Source organism: Monodon monoceros, unplaced genomic scaffold (assembly GCF_005190385.1).
Source record: "Monodon monoceros isolate NGI ecotype Baffin Bay Population unplaced genomic scaffold, NGI_Narwhal_1 Super_Scaffold_16, whole genome shotgun sequence".
NCBI lineage: Eukaryota > Metazoa > Chordata > Mammalia > Artiodactyla > Monodontidae > Monodon > Monodon monoceros.
Genome location: NW_021703772.1, coordinates 21371619 through 21389661, shown reverse-complemented (window position 1 = coordinate 21389661; position 18043 = coordinate 21371619). Strand labels below are relative to the sequence as shown.

Below are 18043 nucleotides of genomic sequence, written 5' to 3'. Positions count from 1 at the left end.
TCAATGGGCCCACGCCGCCTTACAAATATGCCGGACATAGGGCTCACGCCGACGTGACCGCCCGGGCCCCGCCCCGCCCCGCCCCGCCCCGCCCCGTCCAGTCCACTCGCGCTGCCTCGCGTCGCCCCGCCCCTCTCCATAGCCCCGCCCCACCCCGCGCGGCCGCCTCAGGGGCTCTCTATTCTCCCAGCGCAGAACAGCTCCCCCAAGGCGGCGTCCTTACCGTTCAAACTGTCCGCCTGCCTATCTCCCCGGCACGTGTAGGTGAGATTCTTTGTTCCTTGTGTGTGTGTGTGTGTGTGTGTGTGTGTGTGTTATTTCGATGCTTTTGGGAAAGGGAGGAAGACAAAAAGCGGGATTGTGCTCTATTTTGAAAAATTCAATCCTCAGTGCTATAGCTCTCACGGTTAATTAAAATTAAATCTCCAGTGCATCTGGGTAAAGAGAGGCTGCAGCTCGGGAGCCTCCCGTATTGCCTCCTTCCTTGCTGCGCCCGCCCGCATTGGAAGTCCAGCGATGCTCTGGCTCCAGCTGCTGTGTGCAGCTGGCTGGGAAGGAAAGGGGCAACCTTAGCTGAGGGCGGAGAAATCCGGCTTCATCCTCCGGAAGGGATGGGAATGAGAGGGGGAGGGGGGAAATACAATCGTAGTTATCCAGAGAACCAAGATAATAAATGATTTTTAGAAAAAACTCAAGCCCACCTCCACCTCATCTCCCTCTCCTCACTGAGGAATGAAGGGAAGAAGGAAACTTTACCAGATTTGAGATTTGATACATTTCTGCTGGGCTGCATAGATTGATGAGTCCAAAAGATCTTTCCTCGAAGGGTGTATGCTTCCTGCAAGAATGCATCTGTAGGTGTGTTGTTTGAGATCCTACCCTCTAGTTCATTTCTTATGCAGAGGAGCGAGCCTCCTGAGGATGGGGGAAATTTCTCATCCGTGTTTTGGTGCCCATTAACAGTGATTTATTATTCAAATTCTCCATCTTGCTTCCTGCTGTCAACCCACCAGAGTGGGATTACACCTGGACTAGCCTGGGGAGACTTTGCCTGAGAACTTGACAAATCTAGGGAATATGTCAGGTGCTGTGGTCTTAACAATCCAGGCAGGATCATGTTTCTAAGTCTGTTTTCAGAGTGTTGCAGGAAGGGGGACCCTTTCCAGGGCCTAAGAGTGGGCTCTTGTCTAACACTCGGAAAAGAATTGTTGGAGGAGACACATGTGCTGACAAAGCAAGAGATTTTATCGGGAAGGGGTGCCCGGGCAGAGACCAGTAGGGTAAGGGAATCCAGGAGGACAGCTCTGCCACGTGGCTCACAGTCTCAGGGTTTTACGGTGATGGGGTTAGTTTCTAGGTTGTCCCTGGCCAATCATTCTGACTCAGGGTCCTTCCTGGTGGCTTCCACATCACCCAGCCAAGATGGATTCCAGCGAGAAGGAATCTGGGAGGTTGGTAGGACATATGGACTGATGTCTCCTCTCTCGTTTTGACCTTTCCTGAATTCTTCCAGTTGGTGGCAGCTTGTTAGTTCCGCGTTCCTTACCAGGACCTCCTGTTTAAGGTAACTCATGCAAGTGGTTACTCTTGGGCCTGGCCAGGGTGGGTGGTTTCAGTCAGTGGTTCCCCTAACAAGAGTACTGTATTTTCCCCAGCAAGGTATTAAAATAATGTAAAAACAAACAAATGCCATCATTCTTTTGTTGGGTCCACCACTGAGTTAGAGTGAATTGGAAATGGATCTGGTTGAGAGTGGAATTAAACATCACTTCCTCCCTGTTCCTCCATCCCCCTGCCCTCCTCTGACCTCCTTTGAGAAACACCTCCCCCTCTATCTTTGTTGCTGACAGATTCCTATCAACACTGCTTAAAGAAGGGAAGCTATCTCTTCCACTTCTCATTTGCTGGATAGTTTATCAAGGAATCACTTCTACTAACTCAGTTCTAAGAGGTTTCTTATTCCGAAAAATTCCAGGCTTTCTTGGGAGGAAGGAACAATTTAAATTTCTTTCAAAGGTACTTTTATTGAAGATCTAATTAAATGTGATTTGTGACCTGGTCTGGACTTGGGGATTTATGGAACTCTGCCAGGGCGGGTCAACATGGGCCTGGCTGTACTGCAGCCTCTGTGTGGTGGCTGAGTGGCCTCAGAGAGGGATTCTGCAGTCCTCCAGTGAAAAGGTGACTGGACTGGCTTCAAGCCAGTTTTGCTTGCTGAGAATGGCAAGGAGCCATTCCTCAGCCTCAGGGAAGCTATGAGCAGTCAGAAAGCTCATTTTCACAGTCCAAAGAGAGCCTGTGATTAAGGGAGATGTGGAGTCTCTTCAAGAGATCTTTTGTTAAAAAGAAAAAGGCGTGTCCTCTCTGCCCCTGCCTCTGACCTCAGTCAGGGTTTGAATGTCTGCTAACCCCAAAAGGCCTGGAGGCACATCAGTAGTTCTGCCTCTTGAAGGCTCTTTGTTTCCAGATTTTAGCTCTGACTCTTGGTTGAGCCCTCTCTTCTCAGGGCATCCGTGCCCTGCTGCAATGACTGTCCCTTTGGCCAAATCAAATGCTACCTGGCACTCTGCATCCCTGCCCCCTTTGTCCTGGGGAAAAAGGCATCACCATGGCTATGATCTTGCCACATTCCCACTCTGTCATACCCCTTAGCACTCCCTCCGTTCATCTTCTGAGATGCTCTTGCTTCTCACCCATCTTCCACCCCTCCCCCAGCCCATCTGCCTAGTAACTTCATTTTCTCCCCTTCACGAAGCAGCTGCTGGCTCAGACTGACAGGGGCCTGTGGGATTCTCACCATTCAGACAGAATCCCGGTGCTGAAGGAATATCAGTGAGGCATATCTAGCCCCGCCTGCCTTGATGTAAAAGCAGCCCTGAGCCAACTTATATAAGTAAGATTCTTAACCATTTCACAATATTCAGCCAATATTTATTGAGCACGTGTCTATTCTAGACATGGGGGTTACGGTACAGTGGACAAGACGGTTAGGTGTCCCTGCCTTGGTAGAGTTTATGTTCTAGGATGTATACATGTTGGTAATTAGGGGTGGAAGGAGTATGTGTGCCATGAGAGGTAGGACAATAAATAAACAAAAGATCAGACAATAAAGATCAGCTCTAACCGCCCTTACACTAAAGCTGCTCAAGCTCCTTATACCCAGCTACCTTCACTATTGGGAAGTATTTCCTCTGTAGACAGTCAGATGATCCCCAGATGATGAACCAGCCTCAGTGTGGGAGCCTTTCAGGACCAGGAGACAAGAGAAATGCTGCTCACAGGACCACAGAGAAAAAGGCTGCAGCCTGACTGTGCTCACAGTCAACCACAGCAACGGGCTGGAAGCTGCGACTTCTAAGCTGCTGTTCCATCATCGTGCCAATCACTTGATACTGGTCTGAACCAAATTTCCTTTCATCTTTACATTGGTGAGATGGTCTCTCTGGGAGCGGCTAATAGTAATTTTCAGTGGTAAAATGGCAAATATTTTATCTCCTGGTTGGCCTAGCACCTCTAATGGTGGCAAACCAAGATGCTAATGGGGGAGTTTGGCCACCCCAGACAGGTGATATGTAGCCCTCTGAGTGACAGATACACAAGTCAGAAAAGAACTGGAAGAACAGCAGGGCTGGAGCAAGGCACAGCTCACTGTAGTAGTCGTAAATGAACTTGAAAATGATGATACTTTACCCACTTAACCCCAGTTCAGTTGCCTTGGAAGAGGAAGATGTGTTAATAGCAGTGAAGGTGCAAAAAGTCAATTCCTAATTGTACTTAGTTAAACCGGTGGAGCAGGGCACCCTAATTTGGAAGCATTATAAGCCAGAGACAGCAGAATGGCAGTCTATCTGTGATTTGTTTTGGTTGTTTGTCCACATGGTAATTTATTTAAATTTGGACTAATTGCAGTAATTAAAATCAGGAACTTTCTCATGAAATTTCAGGCAACCCATACCAAATGGACCTGAATTTCTCTATGAAAGCAGTTGGCTGAACAGTGGGCTTGGTGGGAAAGAGAGAACAGTAACTTGCTATTTCAGATGAGACCTGAGTGAGCTTTATGTTTACCACAGCCCCCACCATTCCCTGTGTCCAGTTGCTAAGGCTTGGTGTCATTGCCATTTATTAGCTTTTTCCAGCCACACTTCATCCGTATATGTTACTTGCTTCCCTGCAATTAATCTAAGAGCAGAGGCTTCAAAACTCCCTGGCTTCTCCACGTCCCAAGCCCACAAGTTCTGCTGAGTATCTGGGTGGGTTTGGAGAAGGCCCCGGATCAGGTGTGCTTCAGTGACCACCTAGGAACAGAGAATCATGAACAGACTCCAGGGAAATCATGCCTGATGATGAGAGGTCCATGAAGCAGCAGTGAGCCGCCACTGTGGAGGTGGGAGTGGGAGTTAGTGACCAAGTGACAGGATGGGAGTAATGACCAGACTTCCTGCTGATGACTCGGCTCTACCAAGGCACTACACCTGGGTAGGTAAGTTCATTTTGTGGTGTTGTGGAGATTTGGGGTGTTCACTGACTGCTTAAGAGCTGTTGGTTTTCTTTTAATAAAACTCTAGAGGAGTACATAGGCAGCTACTGTGATTGAAGCATTGGAGTTATACATGAGGGAGATGGTACAGCCTAGGATGGCAGGACAGGGAGAGGCCAGATCACAAGTCCTTAGGCCACATGAAAAGTTTGGATTTCATTTTATATCAATGGGAAGTCACTGGAGGATTTTAAGCAGAAAACGGCCTGATTTTATGTATGTTTTCAAAAGATCTTTTGAACTGCTAAGTGGAGAATTGATTTGAAGACAGCAAGAGTAGAAGCCAGAAGATATGGAGCATTTTTAGAACCTTAGTAAGAGATGATGGCCTCTTAGACCAGAGTGGTAGCAATGAAGATGGGGAAAAGTGGTGGATGTATTTAAGAATTATCTGGAGAATTTTCTTCAAGGGTGGCTTAAAACCAGTTATTTTATGCGTAAGTTCCAGAGTCTGAGTATATACTTTAAAACCTATTTTTCCCCCCCAGAATGACTGAGGAGTCAGAGCTAATGGTGGATTGAGGTTAACAGTCTGCAGTATCACATTCGTTAATAATCTTTGGACTGGGGGTGGAGGTGGAGGATGGGCGAAGCCTACCTTCCAGGAAAAAGAGCAGAGTCCTGTGTCTTCTCTTAATTCTATTGACTAAAACCTTGGAAACTAGAGAAATTTTCTTCCTACCCTCTCTCTTATGATATGTAAAAGAAAGGAGAAATGTTCAAAACCTGCTTCTCAGCTCAAATGCTAACAGCATAATAAAGTGTACAGAAATGAGGAAAATAATTAAGCCTTCCTCTCTTAACCCTTGTTCACATCATATTTACAAATAGGCATTTTCCCTTGCCCTTTGCCTTACCGGGTCAACAAGTACGTACTGAGTATCTGCTACATGTCCAGCCCTGGGGTCTTCCCATTAGAGGTAAAGAAGTGTAAGACAGTTCCTGACTTCTAAAATTTTATAATCTTCGGTGGGGAGATGAATGAAAAATCATGAAGCCATTCATAATCAGTTCAAGATGATATGAAATGCTGCATAATTAAGCACTAAGAGAGTATGGTACAAATGACAAATACTACTGGAATACAGAGTAGGAAAAGGCAGAAGAAAGGGATTGGAAACTAACATCTATGAAGCACCAACTCATACTAGGCATTGGACACTCGAACACTCATGTCATTCTCACCTCCCTCCTACAACAACAGGATTGGGGTCGGGGAGAGACATGTAGGCTGGGGTGGTCACAGAAGGGAACATGAGTGAGTGAGTCTCTTGAGCCAGGCTTGAAAGAGGTGGAGAAGAGTGAAAAAGGTGAAGGAACCGACATAAGTAAATGTGTCAACTAGTCACGTTATGGGGAATGGGAAGAACTGCTATGGAACCCTAGGATGGAGCATGAATATGGAGAGCCTCAAACACCAGGCAGACCCTTGAGATATATTTTAGTCAGAAATGGCAAGATAGTGATGATTACTGGACAAAATAAAAATATCTTGTGTCATTAATCACCGTTTAAAACGGTAGAGGAAAAAAAAAAATGGTAGAGGAAGAATTCTGAAATGGAAGGCAGAGGAACTTACGTGGAGGAAGTAGTGCAGGGGCTGTATTCGAGCATATGGTGGTAGTAGAAATTGAAATGAACACGTTACCAAAGAGATTCCATAGGAATGAGTGGCAGGACTTAGAGACTGATTAGTAATAGGGACATCGGAAGAGATCCTTAATATAGGAGATGGATTCATCAAAGACAGCCCTAGAGGTTTAAGTATAAAATCTGGGGTAAATGTTGGCAGGCAGCAAAGCATGGTAAATAAAACATGGGCTCTGAAATTAGCAAAGCTGAGTGTGAGTCACAGCACCATTACTATGTAACCTTGAGCAAATTACTCCTCTGCATGGGGATAATAATAGTACCTCCTTCCTTGATTTGCTGTGAGGATTACACAATAGTGATTATTGAAAAGCACTTAGAACAGCACCTGGCACACAGTCAACATCCAGTAAGTTTTAGTTATTACTATTATTAAGTCCAGATGCCCTCATTGCAAAATAGTGCTTGTTCTGTTAGGAATTGTGCAAGTTAGGCTTAAAGCCAGTTCTCTCACTTCTTTATTTAACATGGAAGAGCTTAATAATGTCAAGTGAGGATATTAGAACCTACTTTATCACAGAAAGCTCCTGTACTCTGGATCTTCCCATTTTTAGAACATCATGTGCTCTTAGAGACGTCACCAAACGAATTTCATAGTCCAACAAGCTCCATGCATAAGAATGTGAAGGTAATGGTACTTATTTTGTTCAAACAGGCAAAGTCAGGCTGTGAAGATTTAGTGAAACCTTAATTCCACCTGTGGGCGTTTTCAATTCTGTCGCTGAGCACCTCATTTGTTTTAGTCACTGAGCTATGTGCCCAAGATACAAAGGTGATAAGACCCAGTACCCACCTTCCATCCAGTGGGGAAACAAGAAAGAAAATTAACAATTAAAGGACAAAGGAGAAGTATTTAGGTGATACTTGGACAATGGAGGAGAGCTACCTGCTGAGAAGTTTGCTCAGACTTTGGGGAGTTTTGGCCTTTAAAGAAATGTGATAGAGTCAGTCTTGGTACCTGGTAATACAGAAGATGCATCATATTAAGACATGGAATTTGCTTCAAATTGAGTGGCATTTAGCGCCTAGTTAGATTTTTGTCTGTTTCATAATCCTCCCCATTCCCCACCCTGCCCTGACTGGGCCAGTCCACTAAACGTTGGGGCCATTTAATACAAATAAGAGGAGAAGTTTTATTGTTTGGGATAAAGAGACACGAAAGAGTGTGCATGTGGCCTTGAAAGAAAGGAAGTACTCAGAGCACACTGAAACAAAATGAAGATTTGAGAATTGGGAACAAAAGTAACAAAAAGCTGGCACCCTGGAGTTACTGAGAGTAAACAGTCTCCGGGTGCCTGGGGCAACAGAACTGTGAGTGGAGTCTACTTACAGTCTACTACAATTCTCAATTATAAATACAGTTATTTGGAAATTAGGACATTTGTTTGGTAAATAATTCAGAAGCTTTTCATATCAATAGAAGCTGCCACTGTTCTCATTAAAGAAAGGTATTTAACAGTATAATTGACAATACTATTATATAACAATGGCGCCACTTGCCTCCTCCACTAAGTTTAAAACTGGGTTTGTTAAAAGCACATGAGGGACTTCCCTGGTAGCGCAGTGGTGAATCTGCTTGCCAATGCAGGGGACATGGGTTCGATCCCTGGTCCGGGAAGATCCCACATGCCGCGAAGCAACTAATCCCGTGCGCCACAACTACTGAACGTGCGCGCCTAGAGCCCGTGCTCCGCAACAAGAGAAGCCACTGCAATGAGAAGCCCACGCACTGCAGTGAAGAGTAGCCCCCGCTCTCTGCAACTAGAGAAAGACCGTGGGTGTCAACGAAGACCCAACACAGCCATAAATAAATAAATTTTTTTTTTTTAAAAAGGCCCATGAGAGTATTCTGGCTAATAAATAAAGAAGAAATGAGAGAAATAGAATGTCATCATTTTTGTAACACCTAATGAACAAATGGGTCTGGCTGATAGTCGTCAATGGCTACTAATTTCACGGAGTCAAGCTGATATTAGCTACCTTCTGATGGAAATACAAAACACCATCTATAACATCTTGCCAAAACAACCAACCAACCAAAATAATTCTAACCCAAATCTGAGTAAACCAGAGTAAGTTCCTCTGGTTCAGAGGAACATACTATGGGGGTTGCAATCCTCAAGATCTAGGCTATGAGAATCTGCAAGGTAAATGACCTTTCTTTAACAAATAAATAGAAAGGAAAAGGAAAAAAAAAATTGGTTGGGGAACATATGGACCTGTTCCGTCCAATATAGTAGCCAGTAGCCACATGTGGCTATTTAAATTTAAATTGGTTAGAATTCAATAAAATTTAAGATGCATTTCCTGGGGAATTCCCTGGAGGTCCAGTGGTTAGGACTCCACACTTTCACTGCCGAGGGCCCAGGTTCAATCCCTGGTCGGGGAACTGAGATCCCACAAGCTGCTCAGCGTGTCCAAAAAAATAATAATAATAAAAATAAAAATCATTTCCTCAGTTGCACTAGACTCATTTCAGGTGCAATGGCAGAAAGTTCTATTGGACAGCGCTGCTATAGACAGAGGTGTGCAATCTGTTTCCATTGCATAGATCTTATTTGAATCCTAATTCAAGAAAATAGAATTTAAAGTTTTAAACAGGGAAATTTGAACTGACCAGATATTTAATGTTATTAAAGAATCGTTTAAATAATTAGGTGCGATAATGGTATGGTGATAATCTTTTTTTAAAAAGAGAGTTCTTATATGTAAGAGGTACATGCTGAAAGAGATACAGATGAAATGAAATGATATCTGACATTTGCTTTTAAATAATATGAGGAGATAAAACAAAATTGGCTACTAATATTTTGATTATTGTTGAAATTGGGTGAGAGGTACAGTAACGATTCATTCAAATTATTCTCTTTGCTTTTATAAATGTTTGCCACTTTCCCTAATAAAAATGTTCTCATTTTACATGTTTGAAACGTTCCATAATATAATAACATTTTTTTAAAAGAAGCAGACAAGCAGCTACCTGTTTTTTTGGCTGTGTTGGATCTTCGTTGCTATGCGTGGGCTTTCACTAGTTGCGGCGAGTGGGGGCTACTCTTTGCTGCAGTGCGTAGGCTTCTCATTGCGGTGGCTTCTCATGTTGTGGAGCACAGGCTCTAGGTGCACAGGCTTCAGTAGTTGTGGCAGCAGACTCAGTAGTTTTGGCTCGTGGGCTCTAGGCTCACAGGCTTCAGTAGTTGTGGTGCACGGGCTTAGTTGCTCTGTGGCATGTGGGATCTTCCCAGACCAGGAATCAAACCCACGTCCCATGCACTGGCAGGCAGATTCTTAACCACTACACCACCAGGGAAGTCCCACAGCTACCTGTTTAAATGCCACTGGCTGGGTATTTGCTAAGTGGCACCTCTTTAGCAATAGCACTCAAAACATTCCGTTCCTCTTAATGGCTCCATGTACCAAAAACACAGACCAATCAGTTTCTTCCTTAAAAGATATTGTATAGACTCTCTTCACTCCCACCTCTTTTTACCTGGAGAGCAAAAGAGGAGAAAAGTGTTGTGTGAAAAGTGTGCATTCTTTCCACTGGTCTCCCAGAAGGTGATAGTACGGATCCCAGCCATTCTGGGATCTTGGGCCAACAAGAAGCCAGGAGACAAGTGTCTTTATAGAATATCAGAGAAGGCATGGTTAGTGAAGTTGTGCCATTGTTGGATGGCTTGTTCAAAGTTGCATTCAACCATTTGAGTATAGTTGTAATGGCTGACCCAATAGCCAGAAGCCTGGAGTGCTGGTGCCAGCCATAGCAATCTCCATCTATGGTGAGAGGAAGAATGGTCCTTAATCTGTCTGTAAGGCTTCCTCACCCAACTTCCTTATACTTGGCATCCCCCAGCTAGATTGATGAGTTTTGCATAATATATGCAACACAAAATATGGCAACACAAATAATATTTTATTAACAATGATTCATTCCTGTAAAAGTATTTCCATAGCACTCCCAAAATAAACTTTTATGAGAAATAAAGGGGGGCAAAGGCTTCTGCCAAGTTGAGGACCACTTCCTAAACCCCTCTCCATCTCACCCTATTCATTCCCTGTTGATGATTTTGCTTTCCTATCTTTCAAGTGCAACTCATCGTTGGAACGTCTTTGCATAGCCCCATCCTGGAAGAAGCTCTGTGATGTGTGGATCGTGAGTTTGCTCAAGCAAATTGGACTCTTTACAAGGAATAGCTAGATTTGAAGACTAGGATGGAAGAGCCAGCACCAGTAGAAGGCCAGGGCCAGCTCCCAAGCCCCCACCAGGGCTCTCTGAGGAAAGCCATGGCAGCTGCCCTGGCCCTTGATGGGGAATCCACACTGGGTCGCAGGAAAAAGAAGAAGAAAGAGTCCCGCCCAGAATCTATTATCATCTACCGGTCAGAGAGTGAGAAACTGGATGAGGAGCCTGGGGAATTAGAAGGTGGAGATCAGCCTAAAGAGGAGGAGGGAGATGATTTCCTAGACTATCCTGTGGATGATGGTAAGTCTCTCTGGGGCCACCTACTTAAAGCCACAGGAAGGAAACCAAATGAGGATCCTCCAGAAGACAGACAGGCATTTGCTCACTGACGTACTTCTTATTGATACATTTCTTCTCGCAGTGTTGCAGTCTTCATTCAACAAATCGATAGTATTTGTTGAGCATTTATTATGTTCTCTTCTAGGTGATACAGAAGAGATCTCTGCCCTTTTGGAACTCCTTGTGTAATGGAAGAGACCGATTTATACACAAAAAATAGTAATACAAGACAACCATGCTAACTATTTAATACATGTAAGATAAAGAAACTAATATTTGACTTTCATAATAATCAGGAAAATGCGAATTATAACAACGAATTATAGTAATCCTTCACATGTAGGATGGCCAAAAATTGGGTAAAACATGATAACATCAATGTATGGAAATGGATATATTCTCGTATACCTCATGTGGAAGAGGAATCCGCTTCAGGAAATTTGTCAATATCTATTAAATTTAAAATTCAAAATATGCACAGCCTATGTCCAAGAAATTCTCAGTATCTACCTCATGCCCATGTGCGTAAGGAAGCATGTATAAGAATGTTTGTTTCTGTTAAGGAAACTGTGGAGTGTCCATATTAAGTGTCACTACACAGCAATAGATGGATGAGGTAGATCTCTGTGTCGATGGTCACCCCTAAGACATACGCCCACGGTGAACAAGACGAGCAATGCCTCTGCCCTCATGCAGTTTACCTTCCAGTCAGGGGAAGACAGACAGCAAAAAGTCAGCAGATAAGAGACAATTACAGGTAGTGGTACGGGTTCCAAAGACAGTAAACCTCAGTGATGGGAAGATGAGCAAGTGACGGAGGCGGGTGGAGGGAAAGATTGTGTGGTTGGGGATGCCTCTCGGAGGAAGGGACGTTTGCTCTTGAGGCAGCCCCATTCTGTCCGTCTACCAGCCAGGGGGCTAGGAGTCCACAGGGCCTGGGGGACATGCCAACCGAAAGCCTATACCCTCCTCCCATCCTCCACTTCTAGACTACACTTCACATACTAAGGACTGTGGACTTTGCTGTTTCACTACCTGCAATCTCACTGCTGGGATGGCCAAAGAGTGGCTGTTTGGTGAGGGTGGTGGTGACGATGGTGATGCTGGTGGTGGTAATGCTGGTGGTGGTGGTGATGATGGTGATGCTGGTGGTGGTGATGCTGGTGGTGGTGATGATGGTGGTGGTGGTGGTGATGGTGGTGATGCTGGTGGTGGTGATGCTGTTGATGATGGTGATGCTGGTGGTGGTGATGATGGTGATGCTGGTGGTGGTGATGATGGTGATGCTGGTGGTGGTGGTGGTGGTGATGCTGTTGATGGTGATGCTGGTGGTGGTGGTGGTGGTGGTGACGCTGGTGGTGGTGATGCTGGTGGTGGTGATGATGGTGGTGATGCTAGTGATGATGCTGGTGTATTTTTGTTGGGGAATGTGTGTATGTTGTGCGTGTGTATGTGTGGTGCCTGCGTGTGTACAGAATTTGGATATGAAGGCTGGGATGTCCACCAGCATATGAGGAGGACCCTCTCAGAGAAGCATGGGGTTAGGAATGAGGAGAGAAGAGGGGTGGGCTGCTCATCAGTATAACACACACACAGCACCACCTTTACACACAGTAGCTGATACTCAGAAACAGTATTTTCACAGCACTTGTAAACTAGAAATAAGGTCACTATGAAGTGGTGTCTGTGGTAGAGTTCCTCACTCCCCTCCATATCACAGACGTGATAGAGGCCCAGAAAAGTAGAGAGAGAATGAGAAACAAATTTAACCTGTTTCAGGGCCCTGATGTGAGAGTTTACCATGGGAGTACTAATCCCTCCCCTGAGGGAAACCCATTCAGTCCATCGTGGAAACACTGATTTCATACCATGTCAGGGCGTACCGTGTCAGGGGCTATAATAATGGACATCCTTGTACTCAGCTCCAGTCTCAGAGGATGACGCTCTGATGAAATGTCTACTCTTCTGATCTTGACTTTCCCCTCTTTATTTCCTGCAGGTATGTGGAACATGCCTGTGGACAGCCGCTATGTCACATTAACTGGGACCATCACCCGAGGGAAGAAAAAGGGGCAGATGGTGGACATCCATGTCACGTTGACAGAGAAGGAGCTGCAGGAACTCACCAAGCCTAAAGTGTCTTCAAGGGAAATGGCACCTGAAGGCAGAAAGGCCTGCCAGTTGGGAGCAGACCGTGGGCCCCACGTGGTCCTCTGGACACTGGTCTGCCTGCCTGTGGTTTTCATCCTCTCCTTCGTGGTCTCTTTCTACTATGGCACCATCACCTGGTACAATATCTTTCTTGTGTACAACGAGGAGAGGACCTTCTGGCACAAGATCTCATGTTGCCCCTGCCTCATTCTCTTCTATCCAGTGCTCATCATGGCCATGGCCTCTTCCCTGGGCCTCTATGCTGCCGTGGTCCAGCTCTCATGGTCCTGGGGAGCATGGTGGCAAGCTGCCCGGGACATGGAGAAAGGCTTCTGTGGCTGGCTGTGCAGCAAGCTGGGTCTGGAAGACTGTTCTCCCTACAGCATTGTGGAGCTGCTTGAATCTGACAATATCTCAGGCAATCTGTCCAACAAGGATGCCACCCAGGAGGTAGAAACATCCACTGTCTAAACTCCCAACAACTTACTTGATTCTCTGGTCTCAGTAGCCTGTGTATCATCTTCCAATTTCAGAATATTCCTTCTTTAAATTATTCCTCCCCCGCCTTCCCCCGTACACAGTTCTTCTAGAAAATTTTAGCCCACACTGATCTGTCCTACCATCTTGTTGGTTTCCAGGAGGGCAGAAAACAGAAAAGCAATTTGTGCCCAGATAGTCCATCCAGTGGATAAACTCTTCTTCATTCCTTGCCCTAAGATGACCATTTTTCTGAGACAAGGGAGGTCAGGTGTGTGTCACTTCAGGAGCTTGGAGGTGTTCCTGGTGCCTGGAACCCAGGGGAGATGTGACTAAATGTGACAGGGAGAATAAGGAGGCTCACGGGAGACCCAAGTCCACCAATAAGATAATAGATAGGGATGGAGTGAAATATTTAAGAAGCAGGCTGTAACAGTGTAGCAGAATGTAAAGATATGTGTGTATCACTTAGATTTTGATTTATATATTAAATATAATTAAAATCCAAATATCAGTAGTTTAAACAAGATCGAAGTCTGTTTCTTTCCTGTATAGAAGAAGTCTGGAGGCAGACCATCAGGGAAATTGATGAAGTCGTCAGAATCCCAGGCTTTTTTTATTCACCAACCCTCATTGCCTTTATCCTCAGCACCCAGTGCTGACTACATCTCCAGTCATCACATCTCTGTTTCGGATAGAACAGAGGAAAGGGCAACGAAGAGCACATACACCCTCCTAGGCTAAGGCGGCTTCTCAGAAGGCCCCCTCAACACTTCTTGTATCTCATTGGCCAGACCATAGTCACATGACCTCACAAGCAAGAAAGCCTGGGAAATGTAGTCTTTTGGCCGGGCGGCTATATTCTAAATGTTTGGGTTCTGCTAATTTAAGAGACAAGGAAATAATGGCTATTTTGGTAGGCAAGTAAGAATCTCTGGCTCACAGTAATTATTTAAATACATTCAGATCCAAAACTGCGAGTACAGTTTTATTTATGTATGTATGTATTTATTTATTTAAGCCTAAATATTACACAGAGAATTTATACATAGATACTAGCTACATATACTATGCATAAACCACACGTAGATATTAGCAACTCATGTATGTTGCAATTAAATATCTATAATGCCATGTGGTTTCAGGTTTTTTAGAAAGGAAGAGTGAATAGTTGAATACAATTATATCACAGTAGCATAGCTTTCTTCCTGGTAGTGAAGGTGGGCCTGGGTGGTGATGTTTAGTTTAATGTACAGATGAAAGACTGCAAAGGGAGGCATTGCATCTGTCAGACTTTCCCCCAGCAGGGTCAGCAGCCCTAAGCACAAGAAGACAGTTAGCTTTGTGTGGTTTGTCAAAACTCACTCAGAGCCTCACTCACTCAGAACTTTCTTCTCACAGCAAACACAGTCTTTGCTGTGCTAAAAAGCTTGGGTCTTCGTGGACACTGAGGGTGTAAACCAGATGGATCCAGATTAATAGATTCTGAACTTTAAAAAAATATTCCTGAGGGTCTCTTTCCAATTTCAAAAAAATCAAATCCTAAGAGGTCAAGCAGATTTTGGAGGTTTGAGTCCTTATAAGAATAGCTGGTGCCCTATTCATGGTTCATGTCTCAGGAAGAAGCTGTTGAAAGAACTGCTGTGAATCAAACCAGATGGGTCAAGCAATGCTGTCCCACAGAAGGCCAGGACATTTGCCTGATGCATGGTGCTGTACTCCACCTTCAGAGGAAACCCCTCCTTTTTAAAAATAACTATTATTAGTTTGAGAAAAAAAAAACAACTGTGTCCAACACGTTTGAAGATAATGTTGGTGCTCTCTGGTGCTTTTACAGAGATATAAACAATTGAAATGAAGACAAAGAAAATAAAAATAAAATCAGATTAACGTTTGCTCACTTTGTCTTTGAGTTTCTCCAAAATTGCTTTGAACGCTACAGTTTTCAGAAAAGGTTGAGCGTGGTGACTATTTTATATATGTAAAATGATCTCAATATGGGTCCTTATGTCTTGACTCTTCCCATAGACCACCAATTTATGAGGATTCTGTTTAGCTGGATTTTTTCCACAGATCACAGATTTACCTAAGCTTACATTAGGAAGTTGCAGCCACATTTGTCACATTTTTTGGGGGGGTTAAGGAAACAAATGGCCAAGGCGAAAAAGTCATGATAAGGACAAGGGTAAGATGTCCCTGGCAGAACGAAGGAGGGTGGGGTCAGGGTAAGGAGCATGGGATACCTAGGTGAAGTTGATGTAACCCTCACCCTAATTGGGCTCACCACCTAGTGGAAGAAATAGGCTCATAAAATAAAATCATTTCAAAAGGGCTCAGAGAGGTATGTAAAAGCCTAGACCTGAGGAAGGAAAACTTAACCAAACAGACCTAAAGCAATCTCATCCTTGCTGTCAGCAAATACCTAGAGAATTTTAGAGGAGAAATTAGAGAGTGAATGCCATACTTGCACATTCTGTTAGCTCATAGTTACCTACTCTTCATGGTGAATATCAGGAAGGAGGACTATGCTTTCCAATTGCTCTGCAGCCATAATATTCTGAGCTTGGTAAACCATGTCTGATCCAGTATGATGATGCCAATGTTCCCAAGCCATCTTGTCCATCGACATTAGGTAGCGCCCTTCATTTCAAGTCCAAGGGGACCAAAACCCCTGTTATCCAGGATTTCTAATAAAACAAGGTTCTAAATCTTAAGAAGAACTAATTTTAGATGACTTGAAAGTTTCATTGTGTCATTGATACCAGGCCACCTAGGGCTTAAGTTTTACAGTGTTGTAAATGATTAGTGGCCAACATCAGAAATTTTACCCTCCTTGAATGTAGATTGGTGCAGCCACTATGGAGAACAATATGGAGGTTCCTCAAAAAATGAAAAATAAAAATAAAATAAAATAAAATAAAAAAACGAAAAATAGAACTACCATATGACCCAGCAATCCCACTACTGGGCATATATCCAGAGAAAACCATAATTCAAAAAGACACATGCACCCCAATGTTCATTGCAGCACTATTTACAATAGCCAGGACATGGAAGCAACCTAAATGCCCATTGACAGATGAATGCATAAAGAAGATGCGGTACTTGTATACAATGGCATCTTACTCAGCCATAAAAGGAATGAAATTGGGTCATTTGCAGAGATGTGGATGGACCTAGAGACTGTCATACAGAGTGAAGTAAGAGAAAAACAAATATATTAACGCATATATGTGTAATCTAGAAGAATGGTATAGATGATATTTGCAAAGCAGAAATAGAGACAGACATAGAGAACAAACATGGATACCAACGAGGAAAGGGGGGGGCGGTGGGATAAATTGGGAGATTGGGGTTGACGTATATACACTATTGATACTATGCATAAAATAGATAACTAATGAGAACCTACTGTATAGCTCAGGGAACTCTACTCAATGCTCTGTGGTGACCTAAATGGGAAGGAAATCCAAAAAAGAGGGGATATATGTGTACACATAATGCTGATTCACTTTGCTGTATGGTAGAAACTAACACAACATTGTAAAGCAACTATATTCCAATAAAAATTAATTTAAAAAGAAGAAATTTTCCCCTCTTCGATTAATTTAATTACTAACATGAGCCTGTTGAAATACTTTCTAGGCCCAAGATGAAGCCACTCCTGCCTAGATACCACATCAGCAAACCAAAACTTAGGTCACTTTTGCATCCCTTTACATGTTCTGCTTGACCAGAAATGTAGTACAATCGTCCCTGGCATCAGTGGTGGATTGGTTCTAGGACCCCTGTGGAGACCAAAATCCACAGGGATGCTCAAGTGCCTTACATAAAATGGTAGTACAGCCGGCCCTCCATATCTGTGTTCTGCATCCTCAAATTCAATGAACCAGGGGTTGAATTTGATCTGCAGTCGGTTGAACCTGCGGTTGCCCAACCCATGCATATGGTGGGCCGACTGTATATCCAGTCAGCCAACCCCCAAACAGCAAGGCAGCTCGGGCTCTATACTTCTTTCCTTGTTCCTTCTCACTCCAAACAAGGCTGACTATGTGGCCGCAGCCAATCCGATATTTTCTATTTTTCTCTTCCTTATTCGTTATTATCTATCCTGTAAAAGTTTCCTGTCTTTGTCTCATTTTGTTGTCCTTTGAATGGAAACAGTCTGTTTCATAAAGTGTTAAATAAAATTTGTATCATTGAAATTGTCTTCTTTAATCATTTTTAACAAGCATTTTACATGTTTTTTTAATGGTATTTTAAAATCACATAGAATATGGTACATCACCACTCACATCTTTCTGGGATATAAACTTTTATTTCGTATTTGTACCACATTAAGATTTTAAACTAATTTTTCCAATTGCCCATATAAACGTTGTTACACCTCTGTCAGAACACAAAGCCTGCACATTTTTATTTTGTATAATGTTCATGAATTCATCACTTATGTAGTTCACTCTCAGAGCAATATCAAACTCAAACACACTTCAGCAACTTCAATTGTAATTTCAAAATAAAATTCTTTACTTGCTTTTGTTAACTACTCTTAAGGGATGCATATTCTACACTACAGCAAGAGTTTAAAATATCCCTATTGTTTCAGTTATCTCTTGTTGCGTAACACGTAAAACTTACTGGATTAAAATAACCGTCATTTGACTTATTTGCTGGTAATTCTGCGATTTGCGCAGAGCTTGATGACG

The 18043-nt window shown here is 43.6% G+C and overlaps 1 protein-coding gene across 1 annotated transcript; it reads left to right on the top strand.

Annotated features, from left to right (window-relative positions):
- The first annotated feature begins 10281 nt into the window (after nucleotides 1-10281).
- On the top strand, nucleotides 10282-13864 carry TMEM169 (transmembrane protein 169). The gene is made up of 2 exons (XM_029225572.1): nucleotides 10282-10670; nucleotides 12709-13864. Exons 1-2 carry the CDS (start codon nucleotides 10400-10402, stop codon nucleotides 13329-13331), a joined length of 894 nt encoding a protein of 297 aa, XP_029081405.1. The 5' UTR covers nucleotides 10282-10399; the 3' UTR covers nucleotides 13332-13864.
- The last annotated feature ends 4179 nt before the right edge of the window (nucleotides 13865-18043 follow it).

Excerpts from the sequence above, each read along its gene's own strand:
- TMEM169 (XM_029225572.1), top strand. The coding sequence starts at position 10,400 with ATGGAAGAGCCAGCACCAGTAGAAGGCCAGGGCCAGCTCCCAAGCCCC. Across the intron at positions 10,671-12,708 it reads AGACTATCCTGTGGATGATG|GTATGTGGAACATGCCTGTG; the intron begins GTAAGTCTCTCT and ends TATTTCCTGCAG.